The sequence below is a fragment of the Staurois parvus genome, unplaced genomic scaffold (assembly GCF_062004578.1).
Source record: "Staurois parvus isolate SC_StPar_1 unplaced genomic scaffold, SC_StPar_1.0 ptg000672l, whole genome shotgun sequence".
NCBI lineage: Eukaryota > Metazoa > Chordata > Amphibia > Anura > Ranidae > Staurois > Staurois parvus.
Genome location: NW_028318468.1, coordinates 3,950,862 through 3,970,295, shown reverse-complemented (window position 1 = coordinate 3,970,295; position 19,434 = coordinate 3,950,862). Strand labels below are relative to the sequence as shown.

Genomic DNA, 19,434 nt, shown 5'->3' with positions numbered 1-19,434 from the left:
ATTTGTCCATGCGCATTTGGGTGTTTACAGGCATATTTGCAGAGGAGCATTTTAAGGCTGAAAAAAAAAAAAAACATCTAAAGTGAATTTTTGGGAGGAGCTTTCGGTCAGAAAAAAACGCTTGACATGCACAAACATGCCTGAATGCGGTGTTAAGGAATCTTCTGCATTTTTAAGTGTACTTTGGTTATAGTGAAAAATGAGCAGAGAGAACTGTTTTGGGAGAAAAAATAAACCGCAAATGTAAATGCCCATAAACTTGCATAAACTCTTGTGTAATATGAGCCACCATGAGCGTTTTTTATGCTGCATTTTCTTTTAGAGATTCTGGTATTTTTTTGGCCATCTTGTGTGCATGGACCTATAGAGTACAGTGAGATTGTGTAACATTGTGCTCTTTACATTGCTGATCAGTGGCTGGAAAAAATGCCCCAGAGTCACTTTCAGCAGGGAGAAGTGGCTACTGAGAAGAAAAAGGCCCCAGAATTGGTGTTCAGTGAGAGGAATAATGCCCCTCGATTGGCACTGGGAGGAACTTTATGCTGTTAATGAATTTTATACCCTAGAGCCTGGCATAACATGCATAATTCTGGAATCTGGGATATTTAGCATAACTAAGAATGAGAAGTTTGCTGTTGAATGAAAAGGGTTCATTTATTTCGCATACAAATAATTTCCAATAAGCTCCTGAAACATACTGTGTATGTGTGTTTTAGTTACTAGTGTATATAATCCCACTTGTATTTTATTGGTACATTATGATTAACGCTAACTCTTAACATCAGCGTCCAGCAGTGCTGTGTATTTATCATTTTCTGTTTTCAGCTCGATAAAGCAGATTTTTTGGATTTTAGTGCTATGAAATGATGCAAAATACAATGGTACTAAGGCACATAAAAGAATCAATTAACTGATTTTCATATTTTTATATTTTAGGAGTCTGAGCTTTTAGGGCGAATAGCAGAGCTTGAAAAGCAGCTCAGACATCAAGAACAGCATGTGGCTAATCTCAATAAGGAACTGATGATACTACATGAAAGCATAAACACTTTGACTAAGGAACTGGAGTTTAAGGGAAAAGAGATCCTTAGAATACGCAGCGAGGCTAATCAACAAATTAGGTAAAGTAAAATTTGTATATTAAAATGTTTCTCCACCAAGGCAAAATCTGATATATTTACAAGCTGATATTTATTTTTCACCCAGCAGGATGTCCCTATGAGCATTCCTACAAAATGTCTTTGTTACCTAAATTGTATTAATGCCAAGTGCCGTCTAAGGCCATTGACCTTATTCAAGCTGGAATATCTGTCCAGCTCAGTAAAGTCATATGAGTGTGCAGTGTTTGTATTACTAAACATTTTCTACTTGGACATTTAGACCCGCACAGTGCTCCATGAAGGATAGAAGCTGCATTAGATCACAATGCATTAATATTATTAATTTCATCATATATTCAGATTAAGAAAAAAATCATTATCCCTGACCTGCACAAGTACCTAATGTGACCATGATTAGACAGCTAAAGTTCACATTGAAATACCCAATCTACTGGAATGTAAAAATGAGGAAAATCCTGCTAAAATCTGTATCGTTGGTAGGCATTTTAATGTCTACTGCATCTTAACACATTGAAAGTGATTGGATCATACAACATAATCTCTCACCCAGTGACAGGCCTGAGTAGCTGTCTCATTAAAGAACAGTATTTAAATAGCTCTTGTAAAGGGTGATGTCCTGTTCTGTAGCCCTCAGCACTTCTTGCAGTCTGCAGGACAGGACACCATGCCTCACTAGGACAATTTAAACATTTAGTATGCATACAACTCATAAAACCCCTATGACCAATTGAATAATACTTGATTGCATCTTTCCTAAACACAGGTTTTATCCAAGTGATTCTTCTGTGTATCGGTTTAATAAATATTTATATGATCAGGTACAGCTGTGATAGATTTGTATCATGTGTAAGCAAATATATTTCATTTCTTAACAAAAAGGGTACATGAGCAAGATTTAAACAAGAAACACGAAGAGGATGTGAATGACTTAACAGCCGCCCATATCAGGGAGAAGCAAGCAATTATGGCAGAATTTGCAAAGGCACAAGCTATGCTCATGGAAAAAAATTCTGCATTAAATGTTTCGTAAGTTTACAATAGAACAAAATTTATTTTTAGAAGGCACTCCTAAAAACTAACTGTTTTCATCCTACAATCAATTTTGTTACTAACCTTCTTAAACTTTTATCATAATAATCTAATAGAAGCATGCATTGACAATTTTATGTCGGTTATGATTATGATTTTACATATTTTGATTCAAGTTGTTCACATCAAAATGATTACTGTTCTCAAGCTAATAGACAGAGATGTATATTAAGTGTATAATTGCTGCGCATAATTTAAAAAATTTACAAAATATTAAAGAACCATGACTGAGAGCACCAAGTATTTTCAAATGAAAAATCAATCATAACATACACAGGACTATAAAGAGACATACAGTAAATGTGAGTATCTTCATTTGCTATTTTACATAGTTACATAGTTGGTAAGGTTGAATAAAGTCATCAGTCCATCCAGTTCAACCTGTGTGGGTATGTGTGTGTTCATGTCAAAAATCACATCCCATATCCCTGTATATTGTGTTTGCTAAGATGCCCATCTTAGAGCTCTTTGAATCTATCATTACTTCCCACTGACACCATCAATTGTGGTAGGGAGTTCCACATCCTTACCATTCTGACAGTAAATAAAAACCCTACGCAGTTTCAGGTCAAACAGCTTCTCCTCCAATTTCATTAAGTGGCCCCGTGTTGTCTTGTACTCCCTGAGACTGAATAGTTTATTCCTTATGTTAGAATCACCGCTGAGGTATTTGTATATCACTATCGCTATCATATCTCCTCACAAGCATCTCTTCTACAGGGAGCATAAGTTTAATGTTTGGAATCGTTCCTGGAAATCGTCCAGTCCCCTTTTATACTTTGTTGCCCTTCTCTGGACTCTCTCCAGCTTAAGCACATCCTTCCTGAGGACTGGTGACCAGAACTGGATGGCATACTCCAGATGTGGCCAGACCAAAGTTTTATAAAGTGTCAGGATTATAGTTTTATCTTCTTTATTCTTCTGGCTTTGTTTGCTGCAGCTTGGCATTGCATGCCATTGCTGAGCCTGTCATCTACTAGGACCCCCAGATCCTTTTCTATTCTGGATTTTTAGCCCTCAAGTGTATTACTTTACATTTTTAAACCTTAAACCTCATTTGCTATGTATTTGCCCATCCCATTATTTTATTGAGGTTTTCTTGTAAAGTTTCTATATCCTGCTGTTAAGGTATTGCCCTACTTAGCTTTGTATCATCAGCAAACACTGAGATTGAGCTATTTATACCAACCTCTATATCATTTATGAAAAAAGTAAAAAGAATTGGTTCCAGGACAGAGCCTTGGGGCACCCCACTTACCACTCAAGACCAATCCAAATACACGCTGTTATTCACCACCCTTTGGAAACGCCCCTGTAACCAGTTTTCTATCCATATACAAACACTCTGGTCCATGCCTACAGACCTCAGTTTGTAAATTAAGCACTTATGGGGCACTGTATCAAATGCTTTTGCAAAATCCAGGTACATCACATCCACAGGCCTTTCTTTCTCTAGATGGCAGCTCACTTCCTCATAGAGTGTTAACAGGTTGGTTTGGCAAGAATGACCTTTTCATAAAGCCATGCTGTCTACTACTAATGATACTGTTTTCATCAGCAGAATATTGGATATAGTACCTTATCATCCTCTCCAATAGTTTATATACAGTCGATGTTAGACTGGCCTGAAGTTTCCAGGAATGTATCTCTTCCCTTTTTTAAATATTGGTACCACGTTGGCCCTTTGCCAATCAACTGGTACCATTCCTGTTAGTATGCTGTGCATAAAAATTCTTTGAGAACTCTCGGGTGTAAGCAATCTGGTCCTGGTGATTTATTTGTGTTAAGCTTTTCCAGTCTTTTTCAGACACCGGCTTTTGTAAGCCACAAAGGTACAATCTGTGATGTGTTACTAATGATGCAGTCTTGACTACTATACCCCTCCTTTTCCTTAGTAAAAAATTAGAAGAATGCATGGCTGCTATAGGGTAACTGCATAGTTGCACAGTGTCCTCACTCATGCAGCCTGGCCTCTGTCTGCTTACACACCTCTCACACAGGCCTCCATTTGTGTCCCCAGCAGCCTCTCTGCTCCACGTGCCTGCGCTCCTCTTTAGCCGCTAATCACCCCACAGTTCAGCAATGCCCAGCGCCTGCCTCTCCCGCTCAGCAGTTCCAGCGCCTGCCTCTCCCGCTCAGCAGTGTCCAGCGTCTGCCTCTCCCGCTCAGCAGTGTCAAAACTAGCAGTTTGGGTGACCGAAGGGTACTCCACACTGTGCCTCTCCACAATATGGGTATAGTAGAGAGGAAAGCCATAACAGAATTCCAACCTACCTACCCTCGGTGCTCACATCTGCCAAATTTGTAGCAACTGACACGGCGGAATCAGTCTTCATGGAGTAGCACTAATGACTAGAGGAAGTCTGCTCTAAACCTCTGGGAAGGATCAAGGTCCACCTATGACTTCATCTCACACCTGCTTGCACTGCTCACCTGGCATCAGTGATCGACAGCACCAAGGGTTGCCCATGCACCTGCCAGTGTACCAGGCTGCATTCTGTCCTGGCCCAAGCACACCAGGCCCTGTTCTGTCCTGACCCAATCACTGGAAGTACATCACCTAGCTTGTCTGATAGTAGCCAGGAATTCTGGACTCCTCTACTCCAACCGTGCTGGCACCCAGGGAGAACAAAAGAACTGATTTTGTCATGCACAGTTTATGCAAAGGATCTGGGATTGTCGCAGACACAGACCATCCACAACAATGGTTTAGCACTTGAGCACTAGTAGTGTGTTTGTTAAATATCTAGAAGGCTAAAATAACTTACTCCTTGTCAGGAAGCTTTTCCAAGCCAGTAATATGTCTCTGCTTAATAATTATGTTTTTGTGTTTTCCTTATCTAAAGACTCATAAATATATGCAATGGAGTCACAACAAATGTTTCCATTCTGGGTAGATAGTGATAAATGTAATCACCCACTAACTTATGTATTTCAAGAAGTCTGTTGAAAAAATCTCGCTCAATGTTGGTTTTCCACCAACAACATCAAACATCCTGGTAAGCACCACAAAACCCTGGAGAATATTAAAATGTGTTGCAGCTGAGGTTAAACACTAGCATTGTGGCCTCTGTATTACTAAAGGGCTTGGGCTTTAAAGTCAAACAGCTAAAGCTTAAATTGAAACTTCACTTTCTCAATTAACATTGACTATTTTGAAGCCTTATGCTGCCAGAATTAGTAAACAGACAGGAAGGGATAGTATATTTGCTTGTTTTAAATAGTTTAGTTTTTTTTACATTTCTTTAGTTACTTTCTAATTTCCATGCCTAGACAAATGATGTCATACATTCTAGGAGTCTTCAGGAGGGGAGGAGGGGTTTTCTTAGCTAAGTGCACCCTCCTGCCTGCATGCTTGAGCTAAGGGCAGATGGATTCCAGGAAGTAAATGCTACATGAATCATCTGCCCTTACTCAAAATGGCCACTGTCAGAAATGCTAGGCGGTTGTTCTTCAAAGTGATTTCCCACCAAATAAAGTATGGAGGCATGGATGGATGGATGAATTTGCTTTGAATATTAAATATGAATTAAATAGCACTTTTGCTTTGTGATGCTCAGATACAGTGTAGCTCCACTTTAAGGCAAACAGCTAAATATATCTTTCAAATATATATTCTATGTGAACAGTTTTACCTACTAAAGGATATGTAATTTTGTACAGTTAACCTTGTTTTGAGCACACATCTGCCAAACTGCACAGTTAGGCAAGTTTAGCAATCACCTCTGCCCCTACAGCTTGTTCACTGCACAGAGAATTAGACTTATTACCTCTGTTTAGTTAGCAGGGAGGAAATCCCAGAAGTGCTTAAGTTTCAAAAAATAAATCAAAGAGTAGTTAAACAGAATTATAAATCCTTTTTTAGGTAAAACAGTAAACATTTATAGCCCTAAACAATGAAAATAGTACCACTTGAATGCCCCCCAAACCTGTGTCAGTCGGATCAGCATCTGAATAGACTGGTGCAAGGCTAACAGGATTGGTTTGTCAAGCTCTAGTAGACTTCAACAAAATGGTGGCCGTCTGCACACAGACACCGACTTCCAGTTCCATAAATGTGAATGAGATGGGTAAAAGATGGTTTCAGCTCCCGTTCTCCACCTGTAGAGAATGCCTCAGACGCAGTTTACCCTTTTTGGGCCTAATCGTAGAGGCAATCTGCAGCAAAGACCACTGATGATTATATAGCATCAAAAGCCATAAATGGACAGAACCTGGACAGATCGGTTGTGAGCACAGCAGCTCCACCTACTTCCCACAGGTCAGGCTCCATTGACATAGATGCATCTAAAGAAAATAAGTGAAGTCAAAACAAGTCCAAACAAATAAAAAAAAGTCCCAGCCTTACGGCTGCTCAGAGGTCAAATCTTCAGGCCTTGCAATAGTATACTAAGGCAATAGAACCATAGTGTACTGTATAAACTATCAACATGGCACTTTACCACTACCTCAAGACCCCAAAGCAAACTGCTTCTTAATGGAATTATAAACATTGTGCCAATGTAGAACCAAATGACCTGTCATGGGAAAGTCCCTACAACAAAATCTCATAAACCATTGAAAGAGATAAATGTAAAGAAAATATATGAAGTCAAACAAAAAGTCCCAATAAATCAAATCATTGTGTTTTGTTGGATCTAGTGTGCTGGTCATACATCTAGGACTTTTTGATTTATTTGGACTTGGTTTGATTTAATTTATTTTGTTTACAAAATCTCTTTCAATGGACCCTGACCTGTGAGCAATAGGTGGAGCTGCTGTGCTCATAACCTATCTGTCCAGATTCTGTTCATTTATGACTTATGATGCTACAGTGTATAATTACCAGCGGTCCTTGTGTCAGATTGCCTCTATGATTAAGCCCCAAAAAGGTCGCAATCTGTCTGAGGCTTTCTCTACTGGAGCTAAAGCCATCTTTTACCCATCCCTTTCACATCTTTCATATTTATGCAACACGGAGTGAGTGTGTGCAGACGGCGAACTTTTTTTTTTTTTAAGTAAACAGTTATATGTATTTTAACTGAGTATTAAAGTGTTACTAAACCCACAACAGTACAATCAGTCTGTATATGCAGTAAAGCATGCTTGTTATATGCACTGTGGAACCTAAGGGGTTATTCCTCTGCAGTTTGAAAAAGGATGTTTGATCCTGACTTCTCTGATCTTCCCCTTCATCCAGTGCCCCCCTCTTATCTCCTGATAAGACATATCATGTGGAATCACTCTGCACATGCTCAGTTTGGTGTGTATTACTAGAAAGATTTTTTTTGGGGGGGAGAGTGCATGTGATCAGCACAGGGCCAATCAGCACTGTCCAGACATAGGTCGGGGTCCTGCATCCTCCTAAAGGAAAATGAAAACTCCTCCTACAAGCTTTAACATGCTTGGCTGGACACTGGTAGAAGTCAAAAGACTGCTATATACTGCTGATGAGAAAAGGTATTTAGCTGTTTATATTTACTAAAATAATTGCATTTCCATGTTCTGTGTACTGTGAGAGGTCAGATATAGTGAATACAGGGTCCTGGGTTTAGTAACACTTTAAGCCTGTCTTTGAGGACCTGGAGTTCCATCTCTAGTAATATCGCACTGGTAAATCCTGTGTTTGAAGCTGATGAGATTGAAACAGTATTACTCCCTTCTGAATTTCTGCTGTAGTCCCAAAGCAAGCAGAGTGCAATGCACATTTGTTAGAAACACCTCTGTGCTTTATAAATGTGCAGTGCTTTTTTGTTTTGTTTTAACCACTTGCCGCCTTGCCACTGTAGAAATACGGGGCAGGGCGGCACGGGCAGGCAAAACCACATTTTAAAACGTGTGTTTTGTAAACAGATAGGGGGCGCGCGCGAGGCGCCCCACCGCCCTATCTGTCCCGCCGATCACCGCCGTGGATGTCAGTCGCCGGGTCACAGCCGGTCCTTACCGGCTGTTTCCCGGCAATCGGCGGCAAACAGTGACAGACAGCACAGCTGCAGTAGCTGTGCTGTCTGTCACTTCCCTGACAGCTCGAGGACAAGCTGATCGAGAAAGAAGAGTTTCTCTCTCTCGATCAGCGGTGTCCCGTGCAGCACACACCCCCGCCCCCTAGTAAAACACTCCCCTCACACAGATAACCCTTCCCTGCAAAATAAAGTTAACCCCTTCCTCCCCAGTGTTATTAGTACAGTGTCAGTGTTTTTTTTTTTGCACTGATCACTGTATTAGTGTTTTTGGGGATGTCAGTGACCCCAAGTCAGTACCCCCCAATGTCAGAATGTCCGCCGCAGTCCCGCCATAAGTCACTGATCGCTGCCATAATTCGCTGATCGCCGCCATTATTAGTATAAAAAAAAAAACTAAAAATCCCAGTATCTTTCCCGCCATTTGTAAACACTATAACTTTTACGTAAACCAATTAATTTACACGTATTGGTTTTTTTTTTAGCAAAGATATGTCGCAGAATGCATTTTGGCAGAAATTTATGACTAAATTTGATTTTTGCATTTTTTTTTACTGGACATGTTTTATAGCAAAAAGTCCAAAATATTGTTTTTTTGTCCTCAAAATAGTCAGCCTTTTTTTTTAGAGCAAAAAATAAAAACCGCACAGGCGATCAAATACCACCGAAAGAAAGCTCAATTTGTGGGGAAAAAAAGGATGTAAATTTCATTTATGTACCGTATTGCATGACCGCGCAATTGTCCGTTAAACTAGCGCAGCGCTGTATAGCAGAAAAATGGCGTAAATTGCAGTATTTATACCATAGTTTGTAGATGCTATAACTTCCACACAAAGCAATCAATATACACTTATTGGGATTTTTTTTACCAAAAACATGGAGCAGAATACATTTTGGCCTAAATTTATAACCAACTTTGAGTTTACTATATATTTTTTATAGCTGAAAGTAAAAAATATTGTTTTTCTTCAAAATTTTTGGCCTTTTTTTGTTTATAGCGTGAAAAATAAAAAGCGCACAGATGATCAAATACCACCGAAAGAAAGCTCTATTTGTGTGAAAAAAAGGACGTAAATTTAGTTTGGGTGCAGCATTGCATGACCGTGCAATTATCAGTTGAATTAGTGCAGCGCCGAGTAGCAAAAAGAGGCCTGGTCATTAAGGGGGTAAATCCTCAGGAGGGCAAGTGGTTAAAGGATAAGGATTTAAAAAAAAATAAATAAATGCACATTTTTCTGCAGGTAAAAAAATGTGCATTTATTATTTTTTTGTTTCTGAAGCCTCTATTGCATTGCACTAGCAATCAGTAGATCGCTGTTGCCATGCAGGTCTCCCCCTGACCTATCAGTATATCTGCTTGCTCATACATCCTATACGGGCAAGCTGTTACTTGCTGACAAGAAGTTTCAAAGAACTACCATGGTGCTGTGGAGCTCCGTGATAGTTCATTGAAAACTACAAGTCGACAGCCACAAAGGCTGTTGGAACTTGTAGTTTTCCCATTCACAGAATACTGTGAATGAGTGATGCGTTTATGTAGGCGGAGCACCGCATGGGCGCAAATTTTTTAAATTATGAGAAGATCCCTCGCTAGTTGTCACAATGGCGATCGGGGCGGGGGGGTGCGGAGGCCGGTCCAATCATAACATATTACATGTAACACCCTGAATATGGGTGTGCAATGTAACATGTTACAAAAGGTGAACTTATCCTTTAAGCAGCAGTATGACTGTGGTGGAGCCATACCACGGCTTTATACATAGAGCCCTAACTGTCAGTTCACACTGAATCCAGCTCTGAAATTGTGCGACTTCACTTGAAGTTACACCATTTCAAATCCACATGTCAGTGCGACTCCAGGTTTGACTTGGCTGACATGTGTGTGACTTCATGCATACATGTCTATGCAAGTCACACCTTAAATTGCAAAAAATAGTGCAGGAACCATTTTTTCAAATCAGTGCGGCACCGCAAAGTCAAAGTCACACCGAATTGAATGGTTCCATTCCAGAAAATAGGGTGCGACTTGTCATGTGACTTGAAACTGTCACACCGTTGCAGTGGTGTGAACCAGGACTAACTGTTGAAATACAAGAGACTTAAATGTTACACAGTATACATAATTTTACAGCTCCATAGTCAGTCAGCTGGTGCTTGAGGGCATATGCCAGTGATATAACATCTTGGCCAAAGGCTTGTTTTCGCATCTCTGCATACAAGTGCAACCATGCTGAAAAATAAGGCTTCACGTAGTAGGAGAAGATATTTCAAGGCAGAGTGATTCTCACCTTAGTCTTTTTTAATTATCAAGATAAGTTTAACTCTAGCCTGGGTTCATACTGATGCGGTCCAGAATTCGCAGTGTTTTCTGTGTGAATTCCGCACAGCATCAGAATCGCACCCCGTTCATGCAAACCGCTGCGGGTGTGTATGTTAAGTTAACAACACCCTGATTCCCTGAATGCGGTGTAGTTCCTGTGCGAATCACAATAATGTACTGCACCACATATATGTGAACCCAGGCTTAATGTAATGCCATCCTGTTTATACTTAGAGAACAAATAATTTGCTGCCATAGGAGGAAAGCTGCACACTTTAGAAAACCTGATAGCTGGAACTCACTGAATTCCTCTATGACTTGTGTAAAGTTTTTACGTCACGTAGACCATGTTGCTAATTATATTTTACTATGAAAGATCAAGGTCTGAGTTCAGTGCAGAATTATACTTTTGATATGAAAAACATACTCCTTATTCACATGCTAGCTATGCACTATGTTTCTTAACCACTAGCCTACAGAGCACTTATACCCCCTTCCTGCCCAGGCCAATTTCCAGCTTTCAGCGCTGTCACACTTTGAATGACAATTGCTCAGTCATGCAACACTGTACCCATATGAAATTTTTATCATTTTTTTGAGACAGATAGAGCTTTCTTTTGGTGGTATTTATTTAATCACCTCTGGGGTTTCTTAACAAACCAAAAAACCACAGAAAATTTTGAAAAAAAAAGTTTCTTAGTTTTTGTTATACAATTTTGTAAATAAGTAATTTTTCTCCTTCACTGATGTGCGCTAATGAGGCTGCAGTGATGGGCACTGATAGGCCGCACTGATGGACACTGATAGGTGGCACTGATGGGCACTGATGAGGAGGCACTGGTAGGTTGCATTGATGGGTATTGACAGGCATCACTGATGGACACTGAAAGGCAGCACTGATACATGACACTGATACATGACACTGATAGGCGGCACTGACTGGCACTGATAGGCGGCACTGACTGGCACTGATAGGTGGCACTGACTGGCACTGATAGGCGGCACTGAAAGGCGGCACTGACTGACACTGATAGGTGGCACTGATTGGCAGCACTGATAGGTGGCACTGATTGGCATTAATAGGTGGCACTGACTGGCACTGATGGGTGACATTGAAAGGCAGCTCAGATGGGCACTGATATGTGGCATTGATATGGCACTGGTATGCACTGATATGTGGCATTGATGTGGCACTGATGGGCACTGCCACGCGGCACTGATGAGCACTGACAGGTGGCACTTCTGGGGCCACACTGATCATCAGGGCACACTGATCATCAGTGCCCTGATGATCAGTGTACATGTCCCTTCCGCGGAAAGCCGATTACTGGCTCTCTTCTCCTCTCGAGCTGTCAGCGTGACAGCTCGAGAGGAGAGAAATGCCGATAACTGGCATTTCCGTGTTTACATGGGACACAGCGCACGGGCGATCCCTGCGCTGCATGCTCCCTGAGCCACACATGCGCAGTGAGAATGGTAGGACGTTATATGACGTCCTATCAGACCGAAAAAAAACACCTTGCGCCCGTCATTGTACTATAGGGCGGGCGGAAGGTGGTTAAGCAAGTCATCAGAGACTTCCAAGGTTGTGTTCAGACACAGAGAGGTTGATATACTAAAGGTAGACTGTTCACTTTGTAAGGGAATTTCCCCTTAACTTTGTAAATGCAGTTAAGTTCTTCTGATTTCCATCATGCGATCACAGCAAGCAAAAATACTGTTTTTTGTTTTTTTTTTCATTTTCTTTGCATGTGATTGAATATTCTTTGTAAACTGAAAATTCCCTTGCAAAGTGAACAGCATATTTGCTTTTTGTAAATCAATCCCAGGGTTTTGGGTAAGCTGCAGTTCTGAAAAGTGCCCCAAATTACTTGGTTTGATATAGAATACTAGGCTGAGCCACCCAGTAAGCATGTTGGTGATCATAGTGATGTGTTTTTCAGCCCAAACATCTTTTAATATAGGGTGGAACTCTAATCCAAAAACAAATGGGCTGGATGTTAATATGCATCCATTGTCAATGTAATGAATAACAGATTGAATCACTTGCATATTTGTACATTTGTGATACAGCAAATTACAGTATAAAGAAGCAATCTGAACATTTTACTAGTGATTTTATAAAGAGATGGGACCATGACTTGTTTGTGGGCCATGAGGACTGGATTGAGGAACACAGGTTTAGCATAATTTGTGATGCTAATTCACTGTGTATCTAATGAGGTTTTGCTGCACGAGTCTCTGTACTGCAGTATAAATAAAAACACATCCATCCAGCTGCACTTATACCCACTTGCCCTGCAAAGTAGGCTTTAAATATACTACTTATAGTTTATGTGATGATATCATTTCCCAAAAGGCAGGGGAATAAAGTTGAAGCATAGAAAGCTTCCAGCAATGTCTGTTTGCTGCTGAGCTAGGAGGTTTAAAATAGAGAGTGGACAGATAGGGGAGCTTTCGCTGACTACCTGAAGAAAATTGACAATTATGCTAAACCCATATCATTGGCGTATTTTACTATCACTGTCTTAGGTGATGTCTTTTGCAAACAGGGCATTGTACCACACTTTTTATCTATCTCAAAGTGATCTCCTGGATACTTAACTACCGTCTTTTTCCCTCCATAAGACGCACCTGACCATAAGACGCACATAGGTTTTAGAGGAGAAAAACAAGAAAAAAAATATTCCGAACCAATGGACTGCAGACACAGTACAGGAAATGACCAGAGACTGCACACATAGTACAGGAAATGACCAGAGACTGCACACACAGTACAGGAGATGACCAGAGACTGCAGATATAGTACAGGAGATGAGCAGAGACTGCGAACACAGTACAGGAGATGACCAGAGACTGCGGACACATTACAGGAGATGACCAGAGACTGCGGACATAGTATAGGAGATGACCAGAGACTGCACACACAGTACAGGAGATGACCAGAGACTGCAGATATAGTACAGGAGATGAGCAGAGACTGCGAACACAGTACAGGAGATGACCAGAGACTGCGGACACATTACAGGAGATGACCAGAGACTGCGGACATAGTATAGGAGATGACCAGAGACTGCGGACATAGTACAGGAGATGACCAGAGACTGCAGACACAGTACAGGAGATGACCAGAGACTGCGGACATAGTACAGGGGATGACCAGAGATTGCAGACACAGTACAGGAGATGACCAGAGCATGGGGACATAGTACAGATGACCATAGACTGCAGACAGTACAGAGGATGACCAGAGACTGCAGACAGTACAGGGGATGACCAGAGATTGCAGACACAGTACAGGAGATGACCAGAGACTGAGGACACTACAGGGGATTACCAAGAGACTGCAGACAGTACAGGGGATGACCAGAGACTGCAGACAGTACAGGGGATGACCAAGAGACTGCAGACAGTACAGGGGATCACCAAGAGACTGCAGACAGTACAGGGGATGACCAAGAGACTGCAGACACTACAGGGGATTACCAAGAGACTGCAGACAGTACAGGGGATGACCAGAGACTGCAGACAGTACAGGGGATGACCAAGAGACTGCAGACAGTACAGGGGATGACCAAGAGACTGCAGACAGTACAGGGGATGACCAAGAGACTGCGGACCTTTGGGGAGGGAGGGGGAGCGGGTATCTGAATTTGACTGGTACCTGCTCCTGCTTCCACGAAGTTGTCCTCCCTTTAGTGTGGGCACCCAGCTGTGACAGCCGGGTGCCCACTGCACATGCACGAGAAGTGCTGCGCTTTGTGAATGGCCCAACGTCTTCTGGGACCTGTCATGTGTCCAGCGGACCATTCACAAAGCGCAGCGCTTCTCACGCATGTGCAGTGGGCACCTGGCTGTCACAGCCTTATGCCCACACTAAAGATGCCGGCGCGGGAAGACCGTACAGTGCTGGACCGAGGAACAGGTAAGGTCCTGCTGCAGAGAAGAGCTGAGCGGCCGGCCCTGTATTCTGACACGGTGGCGGTGGCGGAAATACCGGACCGGCCGCTCCATATTCACTCCATAAGACGCACTGACATTTCCCCCCTTTTTTTGGGGGAAAAAAGTGCATCTTATGGAGTGATAAATACAGTAATTTCTCCTCTATTTCTTCAATGTTTTATGTTGAGGTAGGTGAGAAAAACAGAATATATTACTATCTGTTAAAAAGTTTGTCAAAAAAGTGGAAGTATAATCCTGAAGGACTTCTTCATCTGGCATATGGAAAATTGAAAATACAATACTGTAGTCCTTACTGTTGAGACACCATTTTGGTTTCCTCTACATTATATTCTGAACTACTGAAATGGGCTGTACACAGCAAGCAGTTCATTGAATAGAACATTCAATGGCCAAAAATGTCTAGATTCAAAAAATGTTGTTAAGGGCCCTACATTATATGCCCACTGTTAAGATAAATTACTTTTTGAATACTTTAGCTGTTATTGATATCAACCTGCTTATAATTCCCGCATTTCAGTACATTTCATCATTTTTTACTTACTTTGAAAGGTAATGTCACCATTCTTTTCATAGTGGACAGATTTTCTAATACTTGTCACCTGGTTGCCCCTGGCAAAGCACCTTGTCTCCATGTTGATGAGGACAAAAACTTCTTTGCCAGAACACTAGTCCGGTGGTTATGGGAGTGTGGGGGGTGACTTATCAGAATCTTAAAAAGGGATCCCCCAGATCCTGGCCCTCCCATATGAATAAGAATGGGGTACATAGTTCCCCTACTCATTCACCAAAAACAGTCAGTAGTAAATAAAAACACCCGCTGCTCCATGAGTCCATTCACATATGGAGCCACAGCTCAGCACCGACACCTCTCTCTTCTCATTGGTTCACTGGCTGTAATTGACAGCAGTGGGAGCCAATGGTTGGTTAGAGAGTGTTGGAGAAATTGCCAGCTGACTCTGTTGATTGCCTTTTCAGCATCAACAAATAGTAGATAGGTTGGAATTTATTTTTAGGCATATGAGATGGGGTTTAATGTTTTGCACTATTCCTAGCTTTATTTTTTCTGGTTTTCAACTCCGTACCCTTTAATTACTGGACTTGTGTTCTATCCACCACTCTGTGGCACAGGGGTCTTTGTTAAGCCTGTCCATTCATCAACTTCATCTGAGACTGAAGCTCTAGAGCAAAGATTATTCATCCAGTTAAATTTTTTTTCCAAAATGAGATAAAAGACTTTATTACAAAGCCAATGCATTTTGGGGGTCAGAGAGTGGCCCCTTCAACAGGGTTATAAAAACACAATAAAAACATGCAAACAATGTGTAACATTGAAATACATTCCCACTGATTAATAACTCATTGATCATATCAATATATTTATCTGTGGTTTGATCTATATCCTGTAATGTTTCAATAAAAATTTATTGAAAGTGAAAAATATTCCAGATGCATCTAATGCAGTTCGAATAATGTTGGATGATTCTATTTCAACTCTTGAGGATGTACAGAAAAAGACTTCAGACCATGCTCCACATTCAACCCTATTCAATATAAGGGGAATTTTATCAGGACTTTTCAAACCTTAGTCCAGACAGATTTTAACCTATTCTATACTATCAAACCTGACCAAAGGTAAAAGAATTGGCCCTAAAGAGTTAAAAGAGAATACAAACATTATCATTAAAATGGCAATAAGGATGGAGGCATGGTTATTCAAAATAGAAAAGACTGTATTCAGGAAGCCAAGAAAATATGATATCATAGGCCTTATATCGCCACTCCAAGCCTGAGGTGTGACGTGCCACCTGCTGGAACTCAGGAGCCAGGGTGCTGGCATCCTTTCACTCATCCAAGTGCCAACATGTGTATAGAAAATGTGGGACACCGCTCACCCAGCCCAGTATATGTGAGTGTAGGTAATGGCCTCAGCCAGCACTACTCCACTGGCCATGCCCCCTGACATGTTTCACTCCACCCTCCGGAGCTTAGTCATAGAGCAGTGCTGGCTGAGGTCATTACCTACACTCACATGTACTGGGCTGGGCAAGCCCCACATTTTCTATACTCTTATGAAGATAAGATACAGTATACTACAAAATATTAGATGCAGACACTATGGAACGTTTCTCCAGAGAATCTGTAGACTTCATAGAGAAGGCCTTCACACATAATCACATCAAAAATTATGAAGAGGTGTTCATTATGATTAAAATCCAATATACATTTTTATCATTTACTTAAAAAATAACAACACACTGAGACTGCATTTTACAAGTCACAAATATCAAATTACCATTGAGTACTTGCAAGTAACTGTGGAAGAGATAATAGACAATATAACAAGGAGTCACCAAGAACTTTTTTTAAAAAGTTGATAGTGACAGCTATCTAAATTTTAGAAGTCATTAAAAGCTTCGGATTAACAAATGTGCTGTTTGATCATTTCAAAATATTAAGCCCTGGTTCACATATGTGCGTTCCTGCAGACCTTTCTTGGGCTCCTGTGGCATTTTCTGTAACCAGTTGTGTGCTATTGCTCGACTACTATTATCCAGCTTGTCAGTTGCTCCACTATTGACCCATCAGTTATTTGTCTTCTATGCTTCTGAGTCCTGAGTCCTTACCACTACTACTTCACTGCTTTATCAGTCACCTGCAATCTACAGGCTAGTCAAAAGAGAACAAGAAGGTGAAGGTAAGTGCAGTACATCCACATGTTTATTGGTGAAATTGGTTAAAACCACTTACAAGGGATGACAAGGCTCAGGCATATGAAAACGTCAATGCAGGGCTCCTATTACTGTGTCCTGGAGCTCACTGTGCCGTCCAGCAGCAGCAGGGGGAGCACAGGTGCAGTTCCAAGATGGCCACCGCTCTTCCTGGGCCACTGTGGAACGTACGTCAATGGTGTGCAGTGATGCATTTCGGAGCATACGCAGTCGCTCCTTCAAGACTGGTCTTGCATTCCATGGTGGCCCAGGAAGAGCGGTGGCCATCTTGGAATTGCATCTGAGCTCCCCCTGCTGTTGGACGGCACAGTGAGCTCCAGGACACAGTGACAGGAACCCTGCATTGACATTTTCTTATGCCTGAGCCTTATCATCCTTTGTAAGTGGTTTTAACCATTTTCACTAATAAACATGTGGATGTAGTGCATTTATGAGTGCCTTCTTGTTTTCTTCTGTCCTGCCCAGAGTCTGCTTCTACTCCTGGAAGTGCTGCTCTAGTGTGTTTTTCTATTGTTTCCCTCCATTGGTCTCCATGGCAGATGCGCCCTAAGAACTCCTTTTCTCTTCAACCTAGAGGCTACTGTACACTGCCATCCAACACAGATTTAGGGCCTATCTTGTATTCTCTTATCAGTGGTCAGGAACAGGATTTTACTTTTTGCCATAATCCTCTTTATCATTTTTGCCATAATCCTCTTTATCATTGTTGCCATAATCCTCTTTATCATTTTTCCCATAATCACAATAAAGACTTTAAATGTAGTCCATGGTGTTTACATTATTACTATGATGAGTACTGTTGTAACATGGTCAAAATGTAATAGGACTGAAAATGTGAATGGGACATGTTCTTAAAAACCATGTACCCAGAGTACAGTATTCCTAATTACACATCCTTGTATGCAGTTACATCTATGTATGCAATTTGGTGCTAATTACCACCAACTAACATTGGTAACTTTGAATACAAAGCTGACTTGAAAAAACTAAAGCAAACACAGAATTATTACATATATCAGCCATTTAGATTTCAGATTCTTTTTGGTACCTTTGAGCAAAAGATCCTGTTTTTCTCCAGTTTTCACAATTTTGGTGCAGATATTTACATATATTGTGGAATTACAAAAACCCCATGTATTGTGTAGACACAAATATATATATTACGTTTGGAATTATTCCCAGTACATGTATGATATTGTTTTGTCCTTCAGTACACCAATCTTTGTTTCTATAATAGGTGTGTACTGTGAATGTTATCTTTATTTTTCTGATCATATTCAGGAGAATTATGTAAAACCATGCTTTTCTAAACTCAAGGTTAACAGAAATGGAGGAAAAATACCAGAACAGAGAATCCAGGCCAGAAGATCTGCAGGTCATCTCCGAATTAAAGGACATGGTTACTGAGCGGGATCAACTTATCAAGAAACTAATTGTGAGCAATTTCAGTGTTTACTTCCTTTAACAGAACAATTTCCAAATCGCTACCTCTGAGACCCAATGGCATTAACAATTCAGTGATCTTTAAATACTCTAAAGTTCATAAATTATAACTGATTTAATCAATTATTAAACAAAACGGCATTTACAAACGAACACTTTGTGCGTAAAATATTAATAGGTGAAGTGTTTGAAAGCAATTATCTGGACATGCAAAGCTGCATGAAAGAAGCACAGTCAGAATAACATTTTTCTTTTAACAGGAAGACAAGAAATTCTATCAACTGGAATTAGTCAACCGAGAGACCAACTTCAACAAAGTATTTAACGCAAGCCCTAATGTTGGCGTTATCAATCCCCTAGTAAAGGTACTTACAAGCACTATGTACATTAGATATATGAACTCTTGTTTTTCTTCTAAAATTAAGATTTAAACATCTGAATCTATTTTTCTATCTGCTGTTTTTGCATTGATGGCCATAAATGGGACAGTGTTTTGGCAAATACAACCAATAATAAAAAAGTTAACAACATTTTGCCATGCAGTCTTTAGGAGGACAGTTTGCTATTCAAGCATGCCCAAAAACAAAAACGTAATATAATTGCAGCTCATCAGTCCTTAGTTGTGCTTGTTGTAGTATTTTTTTTTGCTTTTTTCCTTTATTTTCATTTTGGTAATCCTGCAAATAGCACCTTTTTGTTCTTGAGTGGCTATGCTTACTTCCTCCACTGTATCTGTAGAGGAAGCCAGGCTGGACTTCAAACATGTCTGCCTTTGTTCATCCCCAGAGGTTATAAATGTACAGAAGGGAAATAACATTGTGCTTTCATTT

At 40.7% G+C, this 19,434-nt stretch overlaps 1 protein-coding gene across 6 annotated transcripts in view; it reads left to right on the top strand.

The window, feature by feature from the left end:
- The window catches only part of FAM184A (family with sequence similarity 184 member A), a 327,003-nt gene that overhangs the window by 298,890 nt on the left and 8,679 nt on the right, over positions 1-19,434 (top strand). For 4 of the 6 annotated variants that reach the window (XM_089652182.1, XM_089652183.1, XM_089652187.1 and 1 more), the window contains 4 exons: positions 937-1,121; positions 2,001-2,147; positions 18,479-18,596; positions 18,865-18,969. In XM_089652182.1, coding sequence (XP_089508308.1) covers positions 937-1,121; positions 2,001-2,147; positions 18,479-18,596; positions 18,865-18,969 — 555 coding nt within the window. The remainder of the gene's footprint in view (positions 1-936; positions 1,122-2,000; positions 2,148-18,478; positions 18,597-18,864; positions 18,970-19,434) is intronic. The other 2 variants (XM_089652184.1, XM_089652185.1) reach the window with 1 other exon arrangement.